Genomic DNA, 22894 nt, shown 5'->3' with positions numbered 1-22894 from the left:
TCACTCGGCTCCCCCACAGATGTGTGCCGCCCTACACCACCAAAACATCCGCTACCTCCCACCGGCTCCATGGCCGCCGCCTCGTGAGCATGGGTGTGCGATCGCCCCCTACCCGCACCACCACATCTTCCCATGCTCCCTTCGCCTCTAGAGCACCGGATCTTCTCTTGCCTCTCCACCACACAGCTATGCCAAGGCCATGGTCGCCGACCTTCACCTTGGGAGCGCGTGATCCATCGGTCCGCATCACCAACACCTCTCGTTTCTCCTTCACCGACCACATGATCAACTCGATTGGGGGTCAGTCACTCTCCTTCCGCCGGTCTTGTTCGAGAACATGGGGGAGATGATGCAGATATGCGGGTGGGGATGAGGAATGAGTGGACGAGAGGAGATGCACGTCCACGTGGTCCCGCTGAAAGGTCATCCACCACACGTTCTATCCTCGCATGGCGCCGAAGATATATATACCCTGAGGGATCCCATCATGAATGTGCATGATCTATATTGATCGATCAGTTTGGAGTTCACCTACAATCGAAGAAAACACAAGAACAAGAACAACAACAACAACAACAACAACAACAACAACCAATCGAAGAAAAACAACAACAACAACAACAACAACAACAACAACTACTAACAACAACACAATAATGAAAGAAACTTGCATGCATTAGCCTGTATCTAGCTACCAAATAGCGCTTATTATGTATATGTTTGCTTACATACATGTCTACGGTAAATGGACAAAACAACAACCCCCTTCCCCAGTTTGCGTTTCAAGCATGCATGCAACGTTCACTGAAACATATGGTGAGTAAAGGTCGAGGATCTGTTGTTGACCGTCGAGTAGACCTGCATCTGGGTGAGTATGTGCTCGAAGTTCTCATTGGACTTCTCGATGGGGTGCGTGTGGGTTCCCTCATACGTCGTCACCACCACGCCTTCGTCCCGCGACAACCGCTGAACCTGCTTCTTCACATTGCACCCTTGGTGTGTGCACCGGTAGTAACTCCTGTATGTAACACGAAATTAGTATATACTAGTTTGTCAGCCAGAGAAAGTAAAAGGTCAGGAGACTGGATTCTCATTTACGAGCTAACTTAGGCTGGCCATAGTGCTAGTATCTTAGGTAGTATCATGCATCTTAGGCCCACAAAAATGTTGATGTGGCATCTAATTAATGAGAAGAGATAAGATTAGAGTAACATAGGTGGATACTGTATCATAGCGCACGTTACGAGAAAAGCTAACGCCAAATAGATCTTGTACACACATTTTCTATTGGGATTCTACAAAACAATAAATTTAGAAGATTATGATACTACTCTATAATACCACCCACTATAGTGATAGTATCATAGATAAGTATCATATGCATGATACTACAATATGATACTATGCACTATGACCAGCCTTAGACTACTAATAATACAAGTAACTAAGATACTAACATAGAACTACATGCATTGCTAACTAGGCATTTTGATAACATGGCATGGAATTAAATGAAGAAAGAACTAGTTGTGGTAACTAGCTATATTACCGTAACATCACACTTTTCAAGGTACATTGAGTCTATAAGATAATTAATACACCCATGCATGATACTAAATCTAAGTTACTATTCCCTCCGTTTCAAAGAATAAGGCTCCCTCGTTTTTCGTATTTTTTGTTTGACCAAGAATTACTTCAAATATATAAAGATTGTTTGTATGAAATTAATATCATTAGAAAATGCTTTTCAATCCAATGATACTATTTACATATAATATATTCTTGATCAACTTTTATGGTCAAAATTTGTCTTGGAATACATGTGTGTCTTATTCTTTAAAATAGTGGTAGTATGCACTATGAATGTAGTAGCATAGACTAGTGTTATATGCATGACAGTATTCTATGTTACTCCCCAATATGATTAGTCTTATGTGGCGTTTTGGTCTCTGTGGGAGGTGGGTCATGGTTGTAAATTACAACATTTATATAGCTAACTATTATACATATTAGCTATAAATTAGTTACAGTTTACAACTACATGTAATGCCAACTAGGTCATTAACTCCGAAATGAGAGACTTGTGGTACAATATTATGTTACTCACTCCGTCCAGATTTGTAGGTCTTGTGCGTATTCTCAGATCATCAGTTTGACTAGCGTAATACAAGGTATATAATATTGTACATGTACAATTAGAAATTTAAAATGTTATTTTTTCTAATGGTATAATTTTTTCGTTGTACAATTTATATGATTTTGGTCAAATTATCGGTCTAGTGATACACACATGATCTATAAACCTGGACAGATGGAGTACCATAAGATCACATACTCCAAGAAAATAGGCCTACAGCCAAATAAATAACTCGGATAATTTGCACTATGGGGGTAGTAACATCGACTATGTTACTATGTTACTCTACACTGATTAGCCAATGATGCAAATTTGTGACAATAAACTATTATTATGCGCTGATACGGGGTGGCGTTCGTGCATCACCTTCTCAAGACTTCCAAGTCTACAGTTAGATTCATGACCCAAGCTAGAGCCAAATCTGTCCAACTTGCGGCGGATTTTCTCCTCTCCACATGTCACTATAATACCCCTTTGAATCGTACACTACTTCATGCTAAAACTTTGTGTGTAGCTAGGTAAAAGCCACGATAAATACATCCATGGGACCAAGGCAGCGGGACCATGGTAAGGAACCAAGTGCAAAAAATAAGCTACCGTAGCTTCACCGGAGTGTCATGTCCTTTACATTGGAATCTCCACCCTATTAAGAATGGAGTCTCTGCAAAAAAACATGAGCATGAAATCTATAGTATTTTCCAATCTCTCAGAGAAGATGGCGTGACTCATAGAGACTACCCAGAGTCTCCGCCCCAGGACTGGAATCTCGAGCATAATTGGAACAATGGAATCTTTGGACTTTTGGCACGCAAGAGAGTTGGGACATAACTCATTTAACCTCAGGTCACCCCCTTTCGTGCCTATAATACCCACATTTCGTGGCTCACTAGATATATGCCCCCAGTCACATTTGTGAACCCTAGAATGAGATTGAGATTAGACTTTAGATAATGATCCATGGCTTCCATTTGGGACACCAAAGACCTCTCCTTAGACCTTTGATTGATTGAGTTGTATCAAAAGGCACCTTGGAAATATTTCCATTAGAAACTCTAGCTTTGTGTCTCTTTCTTGTGGATTCTATTGAGTTGGTTAATCGGACCAACAAGGGCAAAAGATGTGGATGTGTTGTGTGCATTTATAACTCGATTTGCACTTCACGTTTATCATGGTCTTCCTTCCCTGCTTTTCGATCCTTGAAGACCGGAACAGAATGAAGAGGTTGGACGACATCCCTCCAAATTGTTTTTTTTTACAAAATTCGAAGATACAAAAAAATAGTAGCCTCGAATTACTTTTGGATTGGTCTCTTGAATCATTAAGTTATTTGTGGTTTTGGTCCATTGATTTCATGTTTCAGATGTCGACCTAACTTTGTTTGCACCACTTTTAACTAATTTTTCCAATTTTTGACAGACTAATTTGATATGTTGAGGCTCAAATTGCTGCACAAATCGACTAACTCGAAGAACAGGAAAGCCCCGAGCTAGAATCGCTGGCCTGCAGCACAAAAGTCTTTGGCCTATTTCGAATCTCTAGCTTACTAGTGGCAAATCTCCAACATATTTTGACTAGTTTACCTCATTTTTGGTTTGGCTAATTTCTATGTGTTTTATGTTTTTGTTTCGTTGCTCCTCGTCTGAAATCAAGCTTGTGTAACACATCAACAATAACAATGATACCACAAACTCGAGTGATTCCTTTGATAGAATATACACGCACGATTGTATGATGCCCTACACTAACACCGAAGGTATTTCCCCTTTGAGACCTATCTTCCTTTCTCATACCTTGTCCTACCAAAAGTGGCTTTCTCAGTGTTCACTTGACCCTACAAAGTGTGTGTGTTCCCTAGTCCACCCAATACTAGAGAAATACTAATCTTATAAGCAAAAGTGAGAGTGAGAAGAGTGGCAAGTGTGCAAACAAAATGCTTCAGCAATTTCCAACCAAGGTACGGTCTCTCTTGAGTTGGTGCAACACCAAGAACTGTCTTCGTCGGGCCAAATTTGTTACTCACTTATTTTCCTTTTCATGCTAGCCTTACTTATCTCGATCACGCCTTGTCAGCCACGTCACTGTCACCGTCCCGATGCATCTGGCCAACCACTCCACTACTCATCATAGTTCGCATCCCCACATGTTGGCAACCATTGTGTCGGGTTGTTGACTGCTTTATCTCCATCAACAATAACTTTCACGCCGTTATGGAGGTGTTGCGTCACTCAACATCTCTTCATCATCAGCTACATGTTGTGTTGCCACCTCTCCATTGACTGCTCAGTTTTTTGATGTGGATTAGGGTTTGTATCTAAGGAGGAAACCCCATCTAGGATGGATTTCGGCCACCCCACCCCTTGGCTAGTCGAAAACCCTGGATTTCCCCCTTATATACCCCTTCGTAGCCATCATTAACACTCGAATTTTGTTTAGACTAAAAGTTTGCCATTGCTGCAACTCATGTATACTTCTTTTGAGGTCAGCACCCAGAACAAGACCAACTATTAATTCGGAATCCCACCTTTTTAATAAAGCTTTCATCTTGATCCATAATATCTTGATTGCAATATTAGTTCTTACTTGTTCTCGATTTCAGGTAGGAATTAAGACCCTTTTTGGTCAGGCTGATTGTGCATCCGCAAGATCAGTAACTCCGGGAGATTGGCCAAGCGATTGCATTGGCGCACTTACTTCACACGCATAGTCGGATCGTCAAGCCCAAGCTCCAACAAAAATTAATTTATCTCCATCTAATTGAAAGATCGGATACCTTAGCCCTATCATGTTGGCACTTCATCCAAAACTAGGTCCATGTATGTAATCCCTGCAACTACCTCCTGTACTACTGGAGGAGTGCGATGACATATGTTAGTGTTAATGGACCGGGTCCTAGCGTCGTTCAGAACCGTCCATGTCACCAAGAGGACACCACCACCGGAAGAATCATTCCACCACCACATGCTTTCTAGTATAACATCATGGTTAGCACTCCATGCTAATCGTTGATAAACACCACCCGATCCAGATAGAATCACCTGCGACACACGATCCCTCAAGGCTTCTGCTTCGATATGTGGCCTTTAGGGACAGCCCCAAGATCGAGATAGGGCCAACTACATAAAAATGAACTCAGCCGGGCCATGAGAAAGTTGAGTCCGATGCCGAAGAAGGAAAGGAGCATCCCAACCCTCTCATGTACCACACGTAGGAAGTAAGCTTCCGATCCAGTTAATAAATCTTGTATTGGGCCATATATGAGTATATGATACCTAAGTGCTATCGTGTATCTACACTAATTATGAGATGAGACGGAGCATTATAGGATTGCTAAATGTTGTCTATCTACACTAATTTTGTGATCAGACGGAGCGGTATATGATCCCCTCAGGTACCATTCTTGCTTTTACATGCTCATGATCGTGTAGAAAAGACAACACCACTATTTGGCTAAATTTCACTTTTGTTTTGTAGCGCCTGCCGATCGTCCAAAATAATTATGTTCCAAGGCAAGAGTCATGCAAGCATTATGTATGCCTTTTTTTCTCTTCTTCTTTTGAGACATTGTAAATTTATGACAAAATGGTTGTGTGCAACTTCTGTCGGTTGATCTCAAGAAGGTTGTCCGTTTACTACACTATGTGTGCCCGTAAACCTCTAAGTCACTTAGTTGTGAACATCTAGTACAAACTCCCATTTTCCTGTCGAGGGATTGTATAAAATTTATAGGATATTGCGATGTCAGCCATTGAGCATTATCTCAATTTCTGCCCTTTGGAGCATAAGAATGAGGCTCCAAAATTTATATGAATTGGTTTTATATAACTAATTTAGTATGAGTTTTAATATCTGTTCCAACCTATATATTACTAGCGGATTGCCCGTGCTTCGCTACGGAACCACATTTTTAGTACTATAAAACTAATTTAACATATTACTTTTTGAAAATATTACCATAATTTCTTACGACTACACATGCTCAATTAAAGATGCCTGCGAAAAGATGATATTTACCTATTAAATGTAATGTGATGACAAATAAATAATAACGAATGCCATTATTTCAAAAGTTCACAGTCACCCATTTCTCTCAAAATGCTTTTCTGCCCTATGTAACCTTATTTGTCACTTTGTATAAATTTAGTGATGATAGGGCATCATATTATGTGTGGACAAGATGAGTTAGAAACAAGGAACCATCTTCCAATACCCATTTTCCCAGATGTGTTGGCGATACATATGCCCAGACTAGATCAGCAGACAGATATTCAAAGCTTTATTATAAGCTTGAAGCTTTCCCTCAACGTCCCATTTTTTATGGAGCTGATTATGCTGATAACTTTGGCCATCTGGACTACTCGAAACGACTTTATCTTCAAAAATACTCCACCAAGTCTATATAGATGTCAAAGAAAGTTCAAGGAGGAAGTCTTGCTACTTCTATATAAGGCTCCTAGAAAGTCTTATGCTGGCCTCAAGTCTTGGGTTGAGAGATTTCAATAATCTCAGATAAGTTGGTTCTTTTTTTCTTTTTTTCCTTTGGGCTTAGGGCCTGCTAGTTAGTCAGCTATTGCTTATCTCTAGCAATAAGCTTCTCTTTTTGTACATATAACTTTTGAAAATTATATAAATATACACCATGGGGAAACCCACTGATTTGCCTAAAAAAAGGGCATCATATTAGTTGAGTACTTTAGTGACTGGTCGTATGTAGGAACCCTCCACCTCAGGTCTAGACGGAAGTAAAAAATCATCCTCTTTAATGGACTTTTAAAATTTTGTTTTGGCCAGCACCAAAAATTAGCTAACTGATCAACTGAAAACTAATTCCTAACGGTAGTAAATTAGCACGCACATGAAAACAAGAAGTAAATTTTGTGATGGGCTTGGATGAGACCTTAGCATTAGGCAAGCCTAAAAGTGATCCCATTGCATTTAAGCGGTCCGAGACTTCTTGCATGGAATGCCTTACTGTTGCGTTTGGAATCCATCCAGTTGTCTTAAGGGCAAGATGAATTTTGTTGGAACTTACAATCGAATGGAAAGTTCTCTGTAAGTTCATTGTACAATGTCATTATCCAACCGGAAATACCAGTTGATAAAAACAAGAAGATTTGGAAGATGAAGATACCGCTCAAAATTGAGATTTTTTGCTGGTATTTGCGTCGAGAAGTAATCCTAACCAAAGATAATCTTGTGAAACGCAATTGGCATGGGAATACGCAGTGTGTTTTTTGCCACCGGGTTATTTACCAGTAGCCACCACATTATTTAGCAGCAACTACCAGATCAATAGTTGTCAGCATTTCAATAAATGTAGGCATTAGCTTATTTAGTAATAGCTACTAGTAGGTTATTTAGCAATAGCTATCATGTTATTTAGTAATAACTACGCGGTTATTTTAAAATAGTTACTTGGTTTTTCTATATATATGATGAATAATTTAAAAATAACTACCATATTATTTACATATAGCTATTAGATATTTCTCAAGCAACTATGAAATCTATCGAATAAAGCTACCGAGTAGTTCTAATACAGCTGTCAAGTTGCTCAATAACAAATTCCCGAATTTTTATTCAACCGATCAAAAATTGTAGTATTCTTGTAATAGCGAAAGTAAAAATATCTTCGTTGGTATCACCTAAGCAATCACATGCAAGAAAATTTTCTACCGCCAAAAGTTATGTTAATTTTGTAGAGATTAAATACATAATCGTACGTATGCTCCTAGAAGTTACTAGATCCTATGGTACTGTCCAGCACTATCCAACAAATGAATTGGTTGTAACTTGCAAGGAAATCTACTCGTGCAATCACATCATACTAGGCCATAGGCCATGAACTGTAGTAGTACTAGTATTACTGGATGGCTCCATGTCAAGCACTCAAGCGCGTGCTAAAAAGAACCAATCAATTATGCAATGGACAGATTCTTGTTGCTTTCCTGTGCAAGTGCGTAAAAAACGATCTGACAAGCCCACACGAGCAACTGTCGCACGGCCATATAGGAGTTGTTTGTATTTTCGCGAATCTTATAGCATCACACGCGACGAATGTTTGGTGCGGCGCCAGTGACTAGATTTTTTCTTGAATGAACTCAAATTCTTCATTCTGCTATACTGCAACTAGCGTTCTCGGATATTATCTTGGTGATGCGGTGGTAGGTTAAGTGCAGGAACAGTGGAAGACTTGTAAGTTCCTTTCAATCGGAAGTCTCCATGTTGTAAGCATCACCCTTTCCCTGCGTATCACTATCGGAAATAAAGTCTTTGCCGTGTGAGAAAAATACAGGGCAAAGGCCGTTCGGAACACGCCAATGCATTTGCGATGTGTTGACACACAAATCATACATTGCACATATTGGCACGGCAAAGGGCTTTTGCCGTGTGTTTTTAATATATCAAATATATTTAGCATGTGTATTTGTTGTTAGCTCGGCATACAAAAGCACTAAACGGTTTCATGTGGACTGGCGAAGGCTGTGTTTTCTAACACCATCGGCAAAGTCTAATTGCAACAAAAAAAAACTAATGTCAGAAACGCGGCCACATCGACGGAGCCGTCATTCAGGCCATTCTCCATCGTTGAGTCGACGCTCGAGGCCACCATGCCGAGCTACCGTCATCCAGGGCCACATCTTCGTCTTTCCACGAGCACCGCAGTACACGTCAATCTCGTCGGCGAGAAGCAGCCACGGGAGAGTCCCTCGTGTTTGGCCTCGGATAGGTGCAGGGTGACCACGACGTACTCCTTGTGGCTGGCCCTGCTGTCAAGGATGTGCACCACGGTGACCTACTCGCCGGGGTGCTCCGCCATCCTCCTAGCAAGATCGAGTGCCTCCCGATCATCGGAGACGCCGTCGGGACAGGAGAGGGCGGAGGAGGAAGAGGTGGTCGTCAGGAGAGGAGGGACCGATGGAGCGGCCGACCTTCCATGTGTATTTTACAGCTATTGTGGTAGCCACCTGTCTAGATATTTGCCGTGTACTTTATCTTTGCCATGTGTATTTTACATGTTTCCTCCGAGTACCGTATTTTCCAAGTGTTTTTTTGAAGACATTGCCGAGTATCATTTTTTTTGCCGCCTGTTTTTTTTGAATTTTGCCGCCTGTTTTTTTGAATTTTGCCGATTGTTGTCTGTTTGCCGAGTTAATTTTGCTAAATACACACGGCAAAGAGCTAGATACATGGTAATGACAAATTTTCCGGAATCACAGGAGACTCTTTTCACTTAGTGGGAGAGGCCTAGTGCATTAAGAATCATGTTTCAAGTACACAAAGAGAAACAACCCTTGAAGACGTGCACTACCAGAAAACGAATTTTCGCCGTGTCTTGTTATTTGTTTGCCGAGTGTATTATTTTCAAGGGAGAGCTGACGCCTCTCTTTTCTCTCTCCCTCCGCTTTCCCCTTGAGTGTCTCCACCTGCTCTCCGGACCCTCTCCTCTCTCTCTCACCGGCGGCTCTACCGGCCGGAGTAGATGGGAGAGAGGGTGTCCAGCCCTCCTGTACATAGTAGCTATAGGACTGTTGTGTTTGCCCGTGTGGCTATTTGGCGCTATGCCGTTTGGAGTTGCTCCCACGCCGGCGCGCGGCGGTTTTTCGCGGCCAGGGCTCGTTGCTGGCGACTCCCCGAGGTGGGGACGGTGGCCGGCGGCGGTAACTGGCGAGGCTCCCTTCAATAAGCGCGGCGATGCTCAGGTCCTTTCTTTTCCTGCTCGATCTGGTTGCCTCGGTAGCAACAGGTTGTGTGGAAAGTGTCGATCTGAAGCCTCGCGGGAAGTTCTTCGAGCTGCGTTCCGCGGAGGTCATCAATGGCGACGAACTCAGGTCGCCGTTATCTGTTGGTGCTGGGGCCACTCCGCACTAGGGTACTGGAACTGAAGTATACTAGCTTGTTCTTCCTCTCCTGGCCTGGGTGCTTTCTTGGAGGATCTTCAGGGGCTTGGTCGCGGCGACCAGCGTTTCTTCCGTTTCAGTTGGTTTCGTCCCCGGGGTGGAGGCAGATGGCCGTGAGATCAAGCTCAGCAATGGTGACGGTGGCGAGGGAACCGATCGCTTTTCTTCATCTCGTGTGTGGGTTCTCTATGTAAAACGTAGGGGCTGGTTTGTAATTTTTTGACTTTGAAGTGCCTCTCTGCAATTTGTAACACCGTTTAATGCAGCTATCTGGACCCTTCCGGGTCCTTCCCATGTTCAAGAAAAAAGTTCTTTTGGCGGCTTCTCCGAGAAGCTGCCCTCCCCCCAGCTTCCTGGGGAAGCCGCCCCCAAAATTTTGAAAGGCTTCCGAAATGGTCAAGGCTAGACTAGTCCGGAAGCCTCCCAAAATTTTTGGTGCGGCTTCTCCAGGAAGCTGGGGAGAGGGCAGCTTCTCGGAGAAGCCGCCAAAAGAACTGAGCCAAAAAAGAGTGTATTACTTTCCGAACTCGGCAAAGCCTATTTTGACATTCTTTTACAAAATTGACAGCGACCACAATTTAACTATGTTAGTTGAAGACATCTACGTTATACTCTATTTTAATGAAAAGTCTGAAATATTTCACTTTTAACTGGTCTGTTTCTAAAATATATGGATGATGCATGTGATTTAGTGCAAAAAATAATGGACTGGACTACCCGGCGGCGCCGCACATTTGGTTGCCTGTGCGGCGGTTCCCACTGCTCACATGCATGCGTGTAATTAGTTAGTCCTCTCACATGCATGAATTAATTAGTCTACACACTCTCCTATGCATGGAACTAATTAGTACCCATGTGTAGCTATGCCACTTCTCCATGCACGAATGCATGTAAATAATGACATCATTCAAGATTCTCTTAGTTCCAAAGTTTGAAATGTTTTATCTCATAAACCGTATAATCAATTGATGTTCCGTTTTCACAATCGGCTTAGTGGCAACGAGATGTTCGAAACTAGATCTCATGTCGGTATGTTTTGACAACTTTTTTTTTCACCAGCAATTGCCAGAATATTATCACACACTTTCCAGGTTGTCAATTCTTAGTTGCCTGATTAAAAATAATAATTATTTATCAATATTTGCAAGATTGTAGTCACATATTTGTTGGGTTATGCTTTACTAGTTTCCAACAATTGCTAGATTGTTGTCACGTACTTATCAGAATATTTATTTGCTACGTAATTGCGGCACTGAAATAACGTGTTTGCTAGTTTCATATATGCCATTCTACATCGATGCAATGGTATGATACATTTTTTTGGTTGAACGATATCATCTCTTAGTTGTTGGACATATTTAAGGTTCTCTCTCTAATTTTTTTAGATCACTTCAATGTCTAAAAATATGAAGTATATATATGCACAATTGTCATGTGGATTGTTTGTTGATAATCTGGCAACCGCGGTAACATAATCTGGCAACTGACTCAATGAAAAAAAAATCATCGAAACATAACAATATGGGATCTACTTCTGAAGCCCTCGTCGAGACGAACTTGTCGGTGAAAACGAAACACTAATCGGATTAACGGTTAAGAAGATAAATCATTTTGAATTTTTGAAATTAGCAATTAATGCGATGATGTCAGCATGAGGTGTCACATTACTACATGCGTACATGTTACAACTCCTAGAGGAAGAAAGCACCAAAAAAAAAACTGCCATCGCACATGTTTGAGTTTGTGCGGCGCTTGTGAGTATATTTACCCAAAAACAATATGTCTCTTCTATTATCGTCGAGATAACAATTACGCCCAGCTTCTGCACCCCCCCACCAGCGGATCAACCCCACCTAGCCAAGACATGACCAAACTAGTAGGACCTGACCAGTGCCTCTGGTACCACCGCTCCAGTCGCCTGACGGCAGGCAAGCTATGACAAGTTGAACCCATGCACGCAACACCTCGCCGCGTGTATTCACGCAGCATACCGTGGCGACATAATCATATAAAAGGAGGCCCAATGTTGCGTAGAGGAGGGGACATGGATTCTAAGGAAGAAAACACCACCATATAGAGGATAGTTGCAAGACATATCGCTTAGAACATCGTGGCCAAAACCAGTGTCCCTGTGTGTTTGTGATATTCGACCAGACCGTTGCAAGGACTCGATGCGCTCTTCACCCCCTGCTGAACCTGAAGGGGAGCCTGATTCCCCAGTGTCGGAATGATCGACATGACATCTGGCGCACCAGGTAGGCGGCACAAGCGCAATGGGTCACCCAAGTCCGTCGTCACTATGCCTGGGCCATTGTGCCCGGGAGTCTAGGATTTTTCCGCCTCCTCGACTCTGACGAAGACGCGACGGACCTCCTAGACTCGCCCGCAACATATCGATGCATCAGCGCTCACGAAGTCTGTTGCATAGGCCCTTGGAGGGTCACTCTCGCCGAAACATGTCACAGTCTCCCCAAGGCGGATGCCCCGGGGCACAACGGGGCAAAGGAAGAGACGGCGGTTCGTTCGCTAAGGTGATCTCCTCGGGGTCCGGCAGAGGCCGTGGGAAAGCTTCCGTAATTTCACTCGACGATTCGCCCGAGTCCTTTATCTTTTGCCCGATGTATCAGCAGAAAGAGTGGAATTGGCTTTATTTCGAGGGGTACATAGCTACCTCTTGAGAGAAAGGCTAATCACTTAGACCCTCCACTCCACAACATAACTTCTGGCCCTGGCGGATGAGTGCGCACACATGGAAGAAGCAATACCTACTACTCGGCTGTAGGATGGGAAGTGAAGAATAGGAGATGAGCTCAAGTGCACGACCTGCTAGGGATGGGGAGGAAGATGACCTTCGGGACATCGCCGACGGCACATGACATGTACCAAGCTAGGAACAGGCCTTCGACCTCAGGGTAGCCCGGGGGGAGGGGCATTCCCAGATGACTGACAACGTCGCCGTTCCATCCCAACAAAAAAGGATCTTGTGGAGGAAGATCGCCCGACAAGCCATTGCACAGGCCCCAGGGCCATGTGCTGACCACCCGAGCTGGGGACACACAAGGCACCTGGATGCTCGAAAGCACCTTCGCCTGGCCCTGCAACAATTTGGAATAGGGAAACCACCGAGTTGCAACCTGACGACATGGAGAAGGGGTTTACCCGTAGAAGCATACAACGACATGTGAAGGGAAAGGGAGAAGATGACCCAACGGATATCGCCGATAGCCCCGGTCCTCGACCAAGCTGGGGTTGTATCCAGGCATGATAGTGCTTCTCCCCCAACCTTAACGAAGTGAAGCCCACGGTGGAAGATGGACGACCAGTCATCTCCGAGGGCCCTCGTTTCAAATTCTAGCCAGGAGCGGATCTCTCACCACGCGAGCGGGGGTACGATCTTCGATCCCAAGAAGTGCCTCCTCCCGGTCGTTGCCGCCCGAGGACAAGATAGTGGGAAGACTGGTGCGGCCCCCTCGCCCACCCATCTACAACCTGAGCAACGAAGGCATCAAGAGACCATGGATGATGTCCCCGTAACAACACACAAGAAGTTGGCGCCTCACCAAGGATAAGGTAGAAGATGGCCTTAGGGACATTGCTGATGGCCCCGGTCTCCGACCAAGATCGGGGTCGCTTCGGATCATCACCAGAAGAACGAAGATGCTTGATTACGCCTTTCCCCCAACCTCGAAGAGGCGAGGACCGTGGCGAAGATTGCACTTTGGTGATCTCTTAGGGCCCCGGTTTAAAACCTGAGCTAGGGGTGGCCTCTTGCTCCCAAAATGACAACCCTGGATGTCCGAAAGCGCCACTGGCCCTCGCCCCCTCAACGGCGAACGTCTGTAATCAACCGGGGGCTAGCGGGAAGCCACGACAGGAGGTTGTGGGCCCCCACCCCCTAGAGATCCAGGCACAATGACTCCTACTACAAGCCACCGACTAGACCTGAAGACCAGACAAAGGGACGGACCAAGGTTGAGCAATGGTACGCTCGGTCTTACGACCGGCTCTTCCTCCCCCTCTCTGATTTATGGACGACACAACCACAACAGGCAAGTCCTTCGGAAGACGGCCTTGTGGCCCATAGAAGCAGCTTCAAATACGCCCTGCCCGGTGAACCTGGAAAACGACCATGCTAGCCCCCGTCAAGGGAAAGGATTGAAAAATATCTACAAAATAGTTCCTGATGAGGTTGTCCTCGTGGGAAGCTCGGTCCGCCCTACCAGGTCCATGCTAGGTGGCTCTAGGAAAGGCTTTTTCGCGATAAAAAGTAACCACTGCCGTAGCCCCCACCGTGCATGCAGCGTCAGGAGGGCTTAGGGGGCCAGGTGGTTTGCTAGGGGTGGTCTCTCGGGTTTTTTTAAGAATGCCACCTCCCGGGAACTTGTCGTAGCCTGCGAGGGGCTGGCAGAAAAGTTGGCATCTAGCTCAACGTTCCCCTTCACCCTTTGAGATGGGACTTAACCTCTTAAATACCTAGGGTCTCGACAAAAGACAAACATCCTTGAAGAAGAGCCTAGCGTTGTGGCCCCAGCCACCCCACGACAACGTATCGAGGTTTACCCGCGGTTGGTCTCGCACCTCAGGCAAAAGCCTAGTGCGAGCAATCTATTCGGGGTTATCATCTCCTGATTAACAAAAAGCCTTGCGCTCCAGCTAGGTCCCATAGCGCAAGCAATGTATGCAGAAGCACTCCCCATGGATGAATATGAATGAGTTTGTTCCTCTTGCACTCAATTTTGTTACCATTCATCTGGTTTGCTTTGTTAATGGATAAACTCGGTCCACGGTCTTTTTCGTTCTCGTTCATCCAGGACTAGTCCCGTGGATAGATATATATCTCGTTTTCCCCTGGACGCTCTTGTCGCAAGGGTCCACCGGCCCTCTTTGGAGGAAGTTATCCGGGGAAGCTCCCGGACCATGCTACTGTTCCTTCTTCGACCTCCCAGGAAGGCGGCAACCAAGCTTCAAGCGCATGCGGAGAAGAATACAAAACCAGGAGGGCCCCTGTAGGCGATTGAGCGACATGGATGATTAGGCAGTTCCCGAGAAGCAACCCAGGAGGAGGTCTCTCGGTAGCAAAAGATAAGTGTCTTTACATGTCCTTATATGAAAATAGTTGAGCTCCTATGGTCCGATCCCCCACTCTCCTCCCTGCAGCAGCCACTTTCTTTGAAGACGAGGCAAACAAAATCTGAAGCTTTTATTAATCTAAAGTAAGAAGGCCCACTACTACAGCATGGGACGTTCTGTTTTACTGTTTTTTTTTATTTCGGCTCCTTTTCCAGGTGGATGGCCTATGTCCGGCCCTTGTTACCGTAGTTCGGACACACAACGAGGGATGCAGTCGTCTCCCGGGAAAACGAGGTCCTCACATAGATGCCCCGACAAAACCCGAGCTGAGCTACATCTGTGGAGTTCTATTCATCAACTGATGACGGGGAAGTGAAGGAGGGGCTCCAGTCGAGAACACTCGACCACAACTTCCCTGAAAGAGGCCACCCGACTGATCAACCCCGCCTAGCCAAGACATGACCAAACTGGCAGGACCTAACTTGTGCCTGCACCTCTGGTACCACCGCTCCAGTCGCCTAACGGCGGGCAAGCTGCAACACGCTGGACCCATGCACACAACACCTCGCCGCGTATATTCATGCAACATCCTGCGGTAACCCATTACTCATGTAAAAGGATGCCCAGTGTAGTGGAAAGGAGGGAAGGATGACTATAAGGAAGAAAGCACCACCATATAGAGGATAATTGCAGGATGTAGGGCTTAGCACATAGCATCCTGGACATGGGTGAAACAGTGGCGTGTCTATGTGTTTGTGATCGTCGATCGGATCGTCGCAAGGACTCGCAACGCTGTTTGTTCCCCGCCAAACCAGAAAAAGGGAGCCTCATTCCCTAGTGTCAAAATCCTCGACACAACAAATGCACACAACCAAAATTTAATTAAAAAAATCAAAAAAAAAGACCATGTCGCAGTGATGAAATACTCGCAATTGAAACACTCTAACAACCACGGAATACAACACCTAGACTACAAAAGAAATTCTTCAAAAGCAATGCCTAGAAGAAGGAAACAATGCACAAGAATTCTTGTCGCCCAAACGAATATCTTATGTTTTCACCCTCAAGAAAGTCTGGGTACACAAAACAATACCTTCAGTAACACAATTGACATGTACAACCAATAAAGGCCAGACCTTTAGTTTTCGTCCAGAAAATCATGACTCGGTACTCATGGGGTACCACCAAAAATGTAGTCTACTTGTGTTGCCACCCCCTATTGTAGAGGCACAGGAAGAGCTTGCGTAGCACATTATTCATGACAACTAGGAAGAGCCTGTGCAGCAGAGTATTCATCACAACCAGTACACCTCTCTATCAACTTCGAAACCTCCAGTCGCAGATGCCATGGCTTTCTCCACATCTGTCAGTACCATGGATATCTATACTTAGCACCAACAAGAATGGTAAGCTTGGTGCCACACCCTCATGAAGCCTCACTTTCTGAATATAAGGGTGCACACAACCGGATCGATTTCGATCTAGAGAGCCAGGGATGGCATGCGCCAAACAATGATGATCTCCGACATGAAGACCGAAACTCATCGGCGGCAGGGTCGAAGAGTCTGATATCCAGCAAATCAACGACTTGGTTGATATGAGAAAGGACAAACCACAAAAATTTTGTAGGGTCGAAGCTCCATAATTATTTGAGTCAGACCTGTAAGCTCTGCTCATTGTCTTCCGCCTCCCTAACAGGGAGCGTCGTCATACTGACGCCGGAAACGGAGTAGATGCCCCTAGGCCAGACAACGATGCCACCCCTAGCAGCCTCCAGGGCTGCTAGCCCCTCCCAACCATGGCCGTCGACCTAACTCCAGGCTTCGCTAAGCCAAACGGCCGAAGATCCCCATGCCTCGGGAGCCAAGACGTTGGCAGCAGCGGAGGGTGCATCGGAGAGACCCCTGGCGGCGCTAAGATTTCTCTCCCAAGATCTCCTTGAAGGGGAGGACAAGGGGGGCCTCCGCTCGACGTGGTTTTTTTTCCTTCCCCGCCTTCATCTATTTTCTTTTGCGAATGATGGCTCTTGTTATGCTTACTATAGTAATGTTTTCATAACTCGGTTCCTTTGAGAATAGAAAAAGGCACACACCATATGGAATTGGGAACTCCTGTTCCTCAGAAGACTTGTCTTTTGTTATGTAAGGAGTCGGACACATATAGAGCTTGTGACTATGATGATACTAGGAAATATGCCGATACGTTGCAGTGTGAGAGAAAATAAAATCTACACACGTATCGAGCAGAGTTGCACCTACTTGGTAGCCGATAACCGAAAACAGTGCTTAGCTAATGACATGTGTGAGCATAGCCTCCCTAACCCCGAGCTCGTAGTCCCTCTAACTACTCTTCACGTATCACGACGCAAGCAGACGCCTCCATCTCTTCAGCCAACCTTTGCTCCGATGGTCCAACCTCGTTTTGTGAACCTCAAACATGGTTTTCTTTGATCTCAAACGAGATAGTGGCTATGCTAGTTAGCAGTCATCATACTACATGTCGATAAAGATGGCAACAAAGCCCGCCGAGTCCTTGTCGAGGACGGCGGAGTACACCTTAAGGTGGTTGCCCTAGAAGTCTAGGTGGAGCAAGTTAGTTGGTGACCATGAAGATCCATGCGCGGGACATTGTCTCCATAGCACAGCGCCGTCGGGGACAGTGACAACGAGCTGTCGACGGCACCTACCGAGGGTTCTAGAAAAAAAAACTAGGTGTACAATGTAGAGCATGTTATGGTAGGTGCATTACTTATCTTTGAAAAGCAATATGTTCTAATCTAACCTAATCTAATATCCACTAATATAAAAAGACCGAGAAGATCCATAAAATCTGAACCAACTAATTCACACCTTGGTGTAAAACAACCCGGACAATCAACTCTATCATATATATATAATCATAATATATATATTAAATGGCTAGAGGTGTTGTCCGATGGGCGGTGGGTGGTACGTCGCTTAGCCAACCATCCCATCCCGCACGAAAAAAGAAGAAAAAAAGGATGGAAATAGCAGTCACCCACGCATGCACGGCTCTCATCATCTCCCCACCTCCTTTAAAGACAAATGCCTAGCAACCACAGCTCTCCGCATGTCGGTCTCCCCAATGCCCGAGCCTCGGGGACCCGACCCGACCACTGGTGGCCGAAATCAAGGGGGACTCGCAAGGAGACGTCTTGTACCTGGAGGCAGTGGCAGCTCCCCGACCTGACCACTGTTCAGAATTTCTAGTATTTCAGCTGTTTGACAAGTTTAGTCTCTAACTATATTTGATCTCTAGTCAAATTACATACTCATGGTTAAACTTCCTGCTCGGTTACCCATCCTCCCACTACTTCAGCACTAGCACGCTTAACTTCTATTATCCTCTCCTTCACCATGTCACACTTCTTTATTATTTGAATTCCAAATAATTACTTTTAATGAAAAAGTAATAAAGTATTAATAATCTTCAGTAAATAAATAAAAATAGTTCTTTTCTATTTTTTTATTTTTCTGCAAACCTAAAACCTGAAAATTTTCATACTTCCCTTATGCAGCTTGAGAATCTAAAAGTTGGCTAACCGGGTAAACCTCGATGAATTCAGATGTAACTTTTTGAGACGATCATTTTGATAAGTTATACATTTTTTGCAAAGCTGTTTTACCGATAGATGACGCATTTTGCAAAAAAAAAAGTCAAAATTTAACAGTAGTTGTGAGATACGCAAAGCCCTGATTTCTACTAGTGATTTTATTACTCAGTAAAATAATTACAATCGGCTAATAATAGTTGGGAGATACAGTCCGGAACTTGGGCGTAGGCAGAAAGCAGTACTAACACCAATCCTAATGAAATTTGCTAAGGTGGTGTGTAGCTCTATTCTGCTTTGGTCTCTCGACCAATCTTCAGGAGTTCAAAATCTTGATGTTTTTAGATGTTTCACCTCATTGATTAGATGACCAAAGTTATGTTCTTCTCTGGATCCCTTATGAATGACCGAACATTGGCGCAATCAGTCGTAATGTGTGTATGCTAATTTGATATGCTTGTACCGAAGACTTTCTGTGATGAGAGCCTTATTTAGTGTGCATGTTTGTATTTGAAATGATAGAAGTTACACATGTGTTGACTGAGCATATAGAAAAAGACGATACAATATAAAATACTACCGAACTTCTAAAATACACGAGCCTCAATAAGATATTATCAAACTTCTAAAATGATGCACACATATTTTTTTATTAAAATATTCAACGGAACCTTTTAGAAGAAAAATATAAAGATCAAACTGAAGCGAGAGCCTCACTAAACTTTTCTACGTGAAAGTTCACAATAAACGTTGAGACCTAAACTACTTTTGGTTGATGGTGGCAGATTTTTGCGGGTTTGTGTGGCTTCCAACTAGAGCGCGCGCGAGAGGTCTTCCCGGCAGGCGTCGGTCGACGGCGTGTAGCTGTTGGCAACTGGCAAGCATGTTGCCGGAGTGGGACGTCGAGACGTCCACTTGGCCATCGAGGTCGATGCCCACCAGCGTCTGGTGCATGACCTGCATGGCTGGGCCAAGTGCTTGGTCCCTCTCCACAAACAAATTTTAAGCTGGACACCATGTCCATGGTGGAGCATGTCGCCTGCAGGTTCTGCGCTCCTGGCTTTCCTACTCCATCACCTCCAATTCATGCTTTGGAAGGGGTCGTAGCGAACATCCTGCCCAGCCCATGGCAGCTGTCGGTCATTCGCAAGCTCCACCAGGTGATCGAGCGTGCCTGCACCGGAGAACCGCACTTGGAAGACTGCGGTAGGAGTTCGATTTAATCGGATTTCAGACCTGCATCGGAGTACCGGACTCGTGCCGGACTCCCGTTAGCTGCAGGAGAAGACGAGCCTGCCTCGTTTCTGCTGCTGCGGCGTGCCAGCGGCGGAGTTGGTGGGCGGTGGGAGGAGTTGAAAAGGTCGTCCAAGTCCCTGAAAGGCGGAGACGGCCTAACTATGGTGGAACGACTCGTTGCCGTCGGTCTCCATGATCAGCATGCTTGATCTAGGTTAGTGACGGATCTAAGATTTTCATCAAGTCTGGACGTACTATAAGCCCGATCAAACTTTCGTTCAAATATTCATCAAAATAGGCTGCGCCCGCTAGCCGGAAGTCTGAACGCGTGCCCGGACTTTGGGACGGTTGGGTCCGCCTATGATCTAGGTTCAGGTGTTTAGTTTGCTAGAGGAGGAAAGTGTTGCCCAGCTCGTTCTCGCGCGGGGCTTTATTCACGACTCGTAAGGAAAAAGGAAGGGAACACGTCTCGGCACACGATCGAGGCGGGGGCAACAAGAATACGAGCGAAGTTTGGAAACGATGGGCGGACGGATCTCACGACGTTGCGCCTACCGTGGCTCCTTCCTGACTCAAGTGGCAGGTTTCCCCGTGGGAACGGGTACCCTCGGGTAATTACCCACTAAGATCCGGGGATGGGGGCAAATTCGCCACGTGGGGATGGCGGGGCGGGTACCCGGTAGCTTAACTGGGGCGGGAATGGGTATGGAAATTCCCCCACGGATAATCCACGAGGACCCAGGACCCTACATGCCAGTGTAATAAAATCACAAACCCTAACCTCTCCACATCCGCCCCAACCCCACTGATCCCTTCACTCTCTACGACCCAGCCGCCACGAACGCACAACCACGAGTCTCGTCTCCTGACTCCGCTCCCCAACTTCGCTCCCTTATCCGCAAATCGTGGCTCCTTCCCATCCGCTGTCAGCAGCCCGTCGCTCGCTCCTGCTTAGGCGACAACAGAAGGCGATGAGCTCTCGTTGTCGGCAGACAAAAGCTCATTCGTGTCGGCAAGGTGAAGCTCTTCGCTGAGTCGCTCGTCTCTCTCAGCAGCCCGAGCGCTCGCCGGTAGCGGAAGACAGGACAATCTCCCCGCATCAACATTGACATGGTGGGTTGCACCACATCACCTCGTCGTTGGTGCCGTCCCGCATCTGCAAGCTGGCTCATCGGCGTGGAGGTCCCCTTGGAGAACCTGCGGGTATCCTGTACCCAGTGTTGGCGGGGACGGGGCCGTTCCCCCCTCCCGATAGGCTGGCAGGGATTAGGGCAGGGATGGTGGAGTCATCCTCTGTTCCATCCCTGCCGCCACCTTGATTGCTGAATTGACGATGTTGGATGCTCTAGCGGCTTGACCAAGGCGTCTGCGGGCGACGATCAACCTCATCCATCGCACCCGCGACGTCTGCTATAGGGCATGTGGGCGCGTGGGTTGGCCCTCCCCTCATCTTGTCTGTTTCGATGGGAGGATGCCGTCATGGGTAGGTGGTCTCTTCATAGAAAAAAACGTTTTGGGCAGAAGAAATGTAGTACATTGGAAGGCCTCGTTTGGTGGAGGTGTATTGAAGTGGTTTACTAAGTGCTATTCTGGCCTAACCTAATTAAAAAGCACTAGAAAACACATTTGGTCCGTTTGGCATCCAAAATTTACCCCAATCCCCTTAGGGTGCCACGATTCGACGTAAATACTGGCGCCAAGACCCGCTAAATCAAGCATTTTCACCAAAGCCCTTCGAGACAATACTCATTAAACACTTCAAAACGCTCTCAGCCTAACTAAGCGGTGGCAAATTATGTAATTTCGACCGAGAATCAGGAGAAAACCTTATTTTCTTTATTATTATATTATATTATATATTATTCTATTTTGTTATATGCTGATGATGATGATTTTGATATGAGGATGATATGACGATGATATAACAATTAAACCAAGTACTACTGTATTCCATACTAAACAACGGTGGGCGGCGCAAATTATTCCTAGTCAAACACGATAGCCATCGAGCCCCTATTTATTTCCGATGCCCGTCAAAATCATGTGGACCTAATCTATCTTTTTCATCTAGATGATCAGGATGAGACATGTCGCTATCCCATGTAAGCAGCCTGTACCAGTGCTTGGAAGATTCACCGGGACTCTATCTACCTACTACTTTCTTTGAGCCCGACTGAGAAGCATAAAATTACACGCCAAAGGCCGAACCAACGAAAAGAAAACGATAAAAGAACTAAAGAAGTAGGAGTATCAATAGGACGCAAACGAGGAATTAAATTCAGAAAAATCACCACGAACAAACCTGGGAAAGTTGTTGTCTTTGACGGCCTTCTGCCCGTACTTCCTCCACCGGTAGCCATCATCGAGGATGTCGGCCTGGCTGCGCGTCTGGAATGCATACCGAGGCCGCCGCTCCCTCTTCTTCCCTTTTGTTTTCATAGCAACAACATCCGCCTGGCCGCCCCCTGCATCACGACCCGGGGAGGACTCACCGCCAACTTGTGGACTACTTCTTGCATCATCACCGGCACCATCCATTGAGTTCGAGAGCTCCTCGTGCTTGGACAGAGAGAACAAGCCATGGTCCATGAAGTGGTAGGAGCTAGGGGTACAAGAAGAGGGCTGTGTTGCGAAGAGAATGGGACAATGCTCCATACGTACGTGTTTGGTTCAGAGAGCGGGGGGGGGGGGGGGGGGGCGCGCGGCAGCTGGAAGAGTTTTGCAAGTCAGAAACAGGCTTATATAGAAGAGCAGGGCCTGCAGCCTTTTTTTCTTTGACCCGTCGATTCCTATGTGTTGTTTATACCACACAGAGAGAGGAAGAGTTCTCGGAACCGACTGTTGCGAAACCGGAGTTGGAAAAACAACAGCGAAGACCTCAACTAGCATGGTTTGACTGCGAATGCGCACGAGTGCTATCCTCGATTTGACCATTCTCTCGGTGTAAACCAACCTTGTTTGATAAGGAACACCGCTGCGGAA

At 45.6% G+C, this 22894-nt stretch overlaps 1 protein-coding gene across 1 annotated transcript; it reads right to left on the bottom strand.

Moving 5' to 3' along the window:
* Nucleotides 1-657: 657 nt before the first annotated feature.
* On the bottom strand, nucleotides 658-22593 carry LOC127295033 (probable WRKY transcription factor 75). Its single transcript, XM_051324936.2, has 2 exons — nucleotides 22215-22593; nucleotides 658-1018 (listed from the first exon to the last, which is right to left on the bottom strand). The coding sequence occupies exons 1-2, from the start codon at nucleotides 22565-22567 to the stop codon at nucleotides 802-804; spliced, it is 570 nt and encodes a 189-aa protein (XP_051180896.1). The 5' UTR covers nucleotides 22568-22593; the 3' UTR covers nucleotides 658-801.
* Between the last annotated feature and the right edge of the window lie 301 nt (nucleotides 22594-22894).

Source organism: Lolium perenne, chromosome 4 (genome assembly GCF_019359855.2).
Source record: "Lolium perenne isolate Kyuss_39 chromosome 4, Kyuss_2.0, whole genome shotgun sequence".
Lineage (NCBI taxonomy): Eukaryota > Viridiplantae > Streptophyta > Magnoliopsida > Poales > Poaceae > Lolium > Lolium perenne.
Note: the sequence above shows the minus strand (reverse complement) of the source record. Positions and strands in the feature narration are given on the sequence as shown.

Coding starts and splice junctions, on each gene's coding strand:
- LOC127295033 (XM_051324936.2), bottom strand. CDS start 22,567: ATGGAGCATTGTCCCATTCTCTTCGCAACACAGCCCTCTTCTTGTACC. Junction 1,019..22,214: donor AAAGACAACAACTTTCCCAG/GTTTGTTCGTGG, acceptor TGTTACATACAG/GAGTTACTACCGGTGCACAC.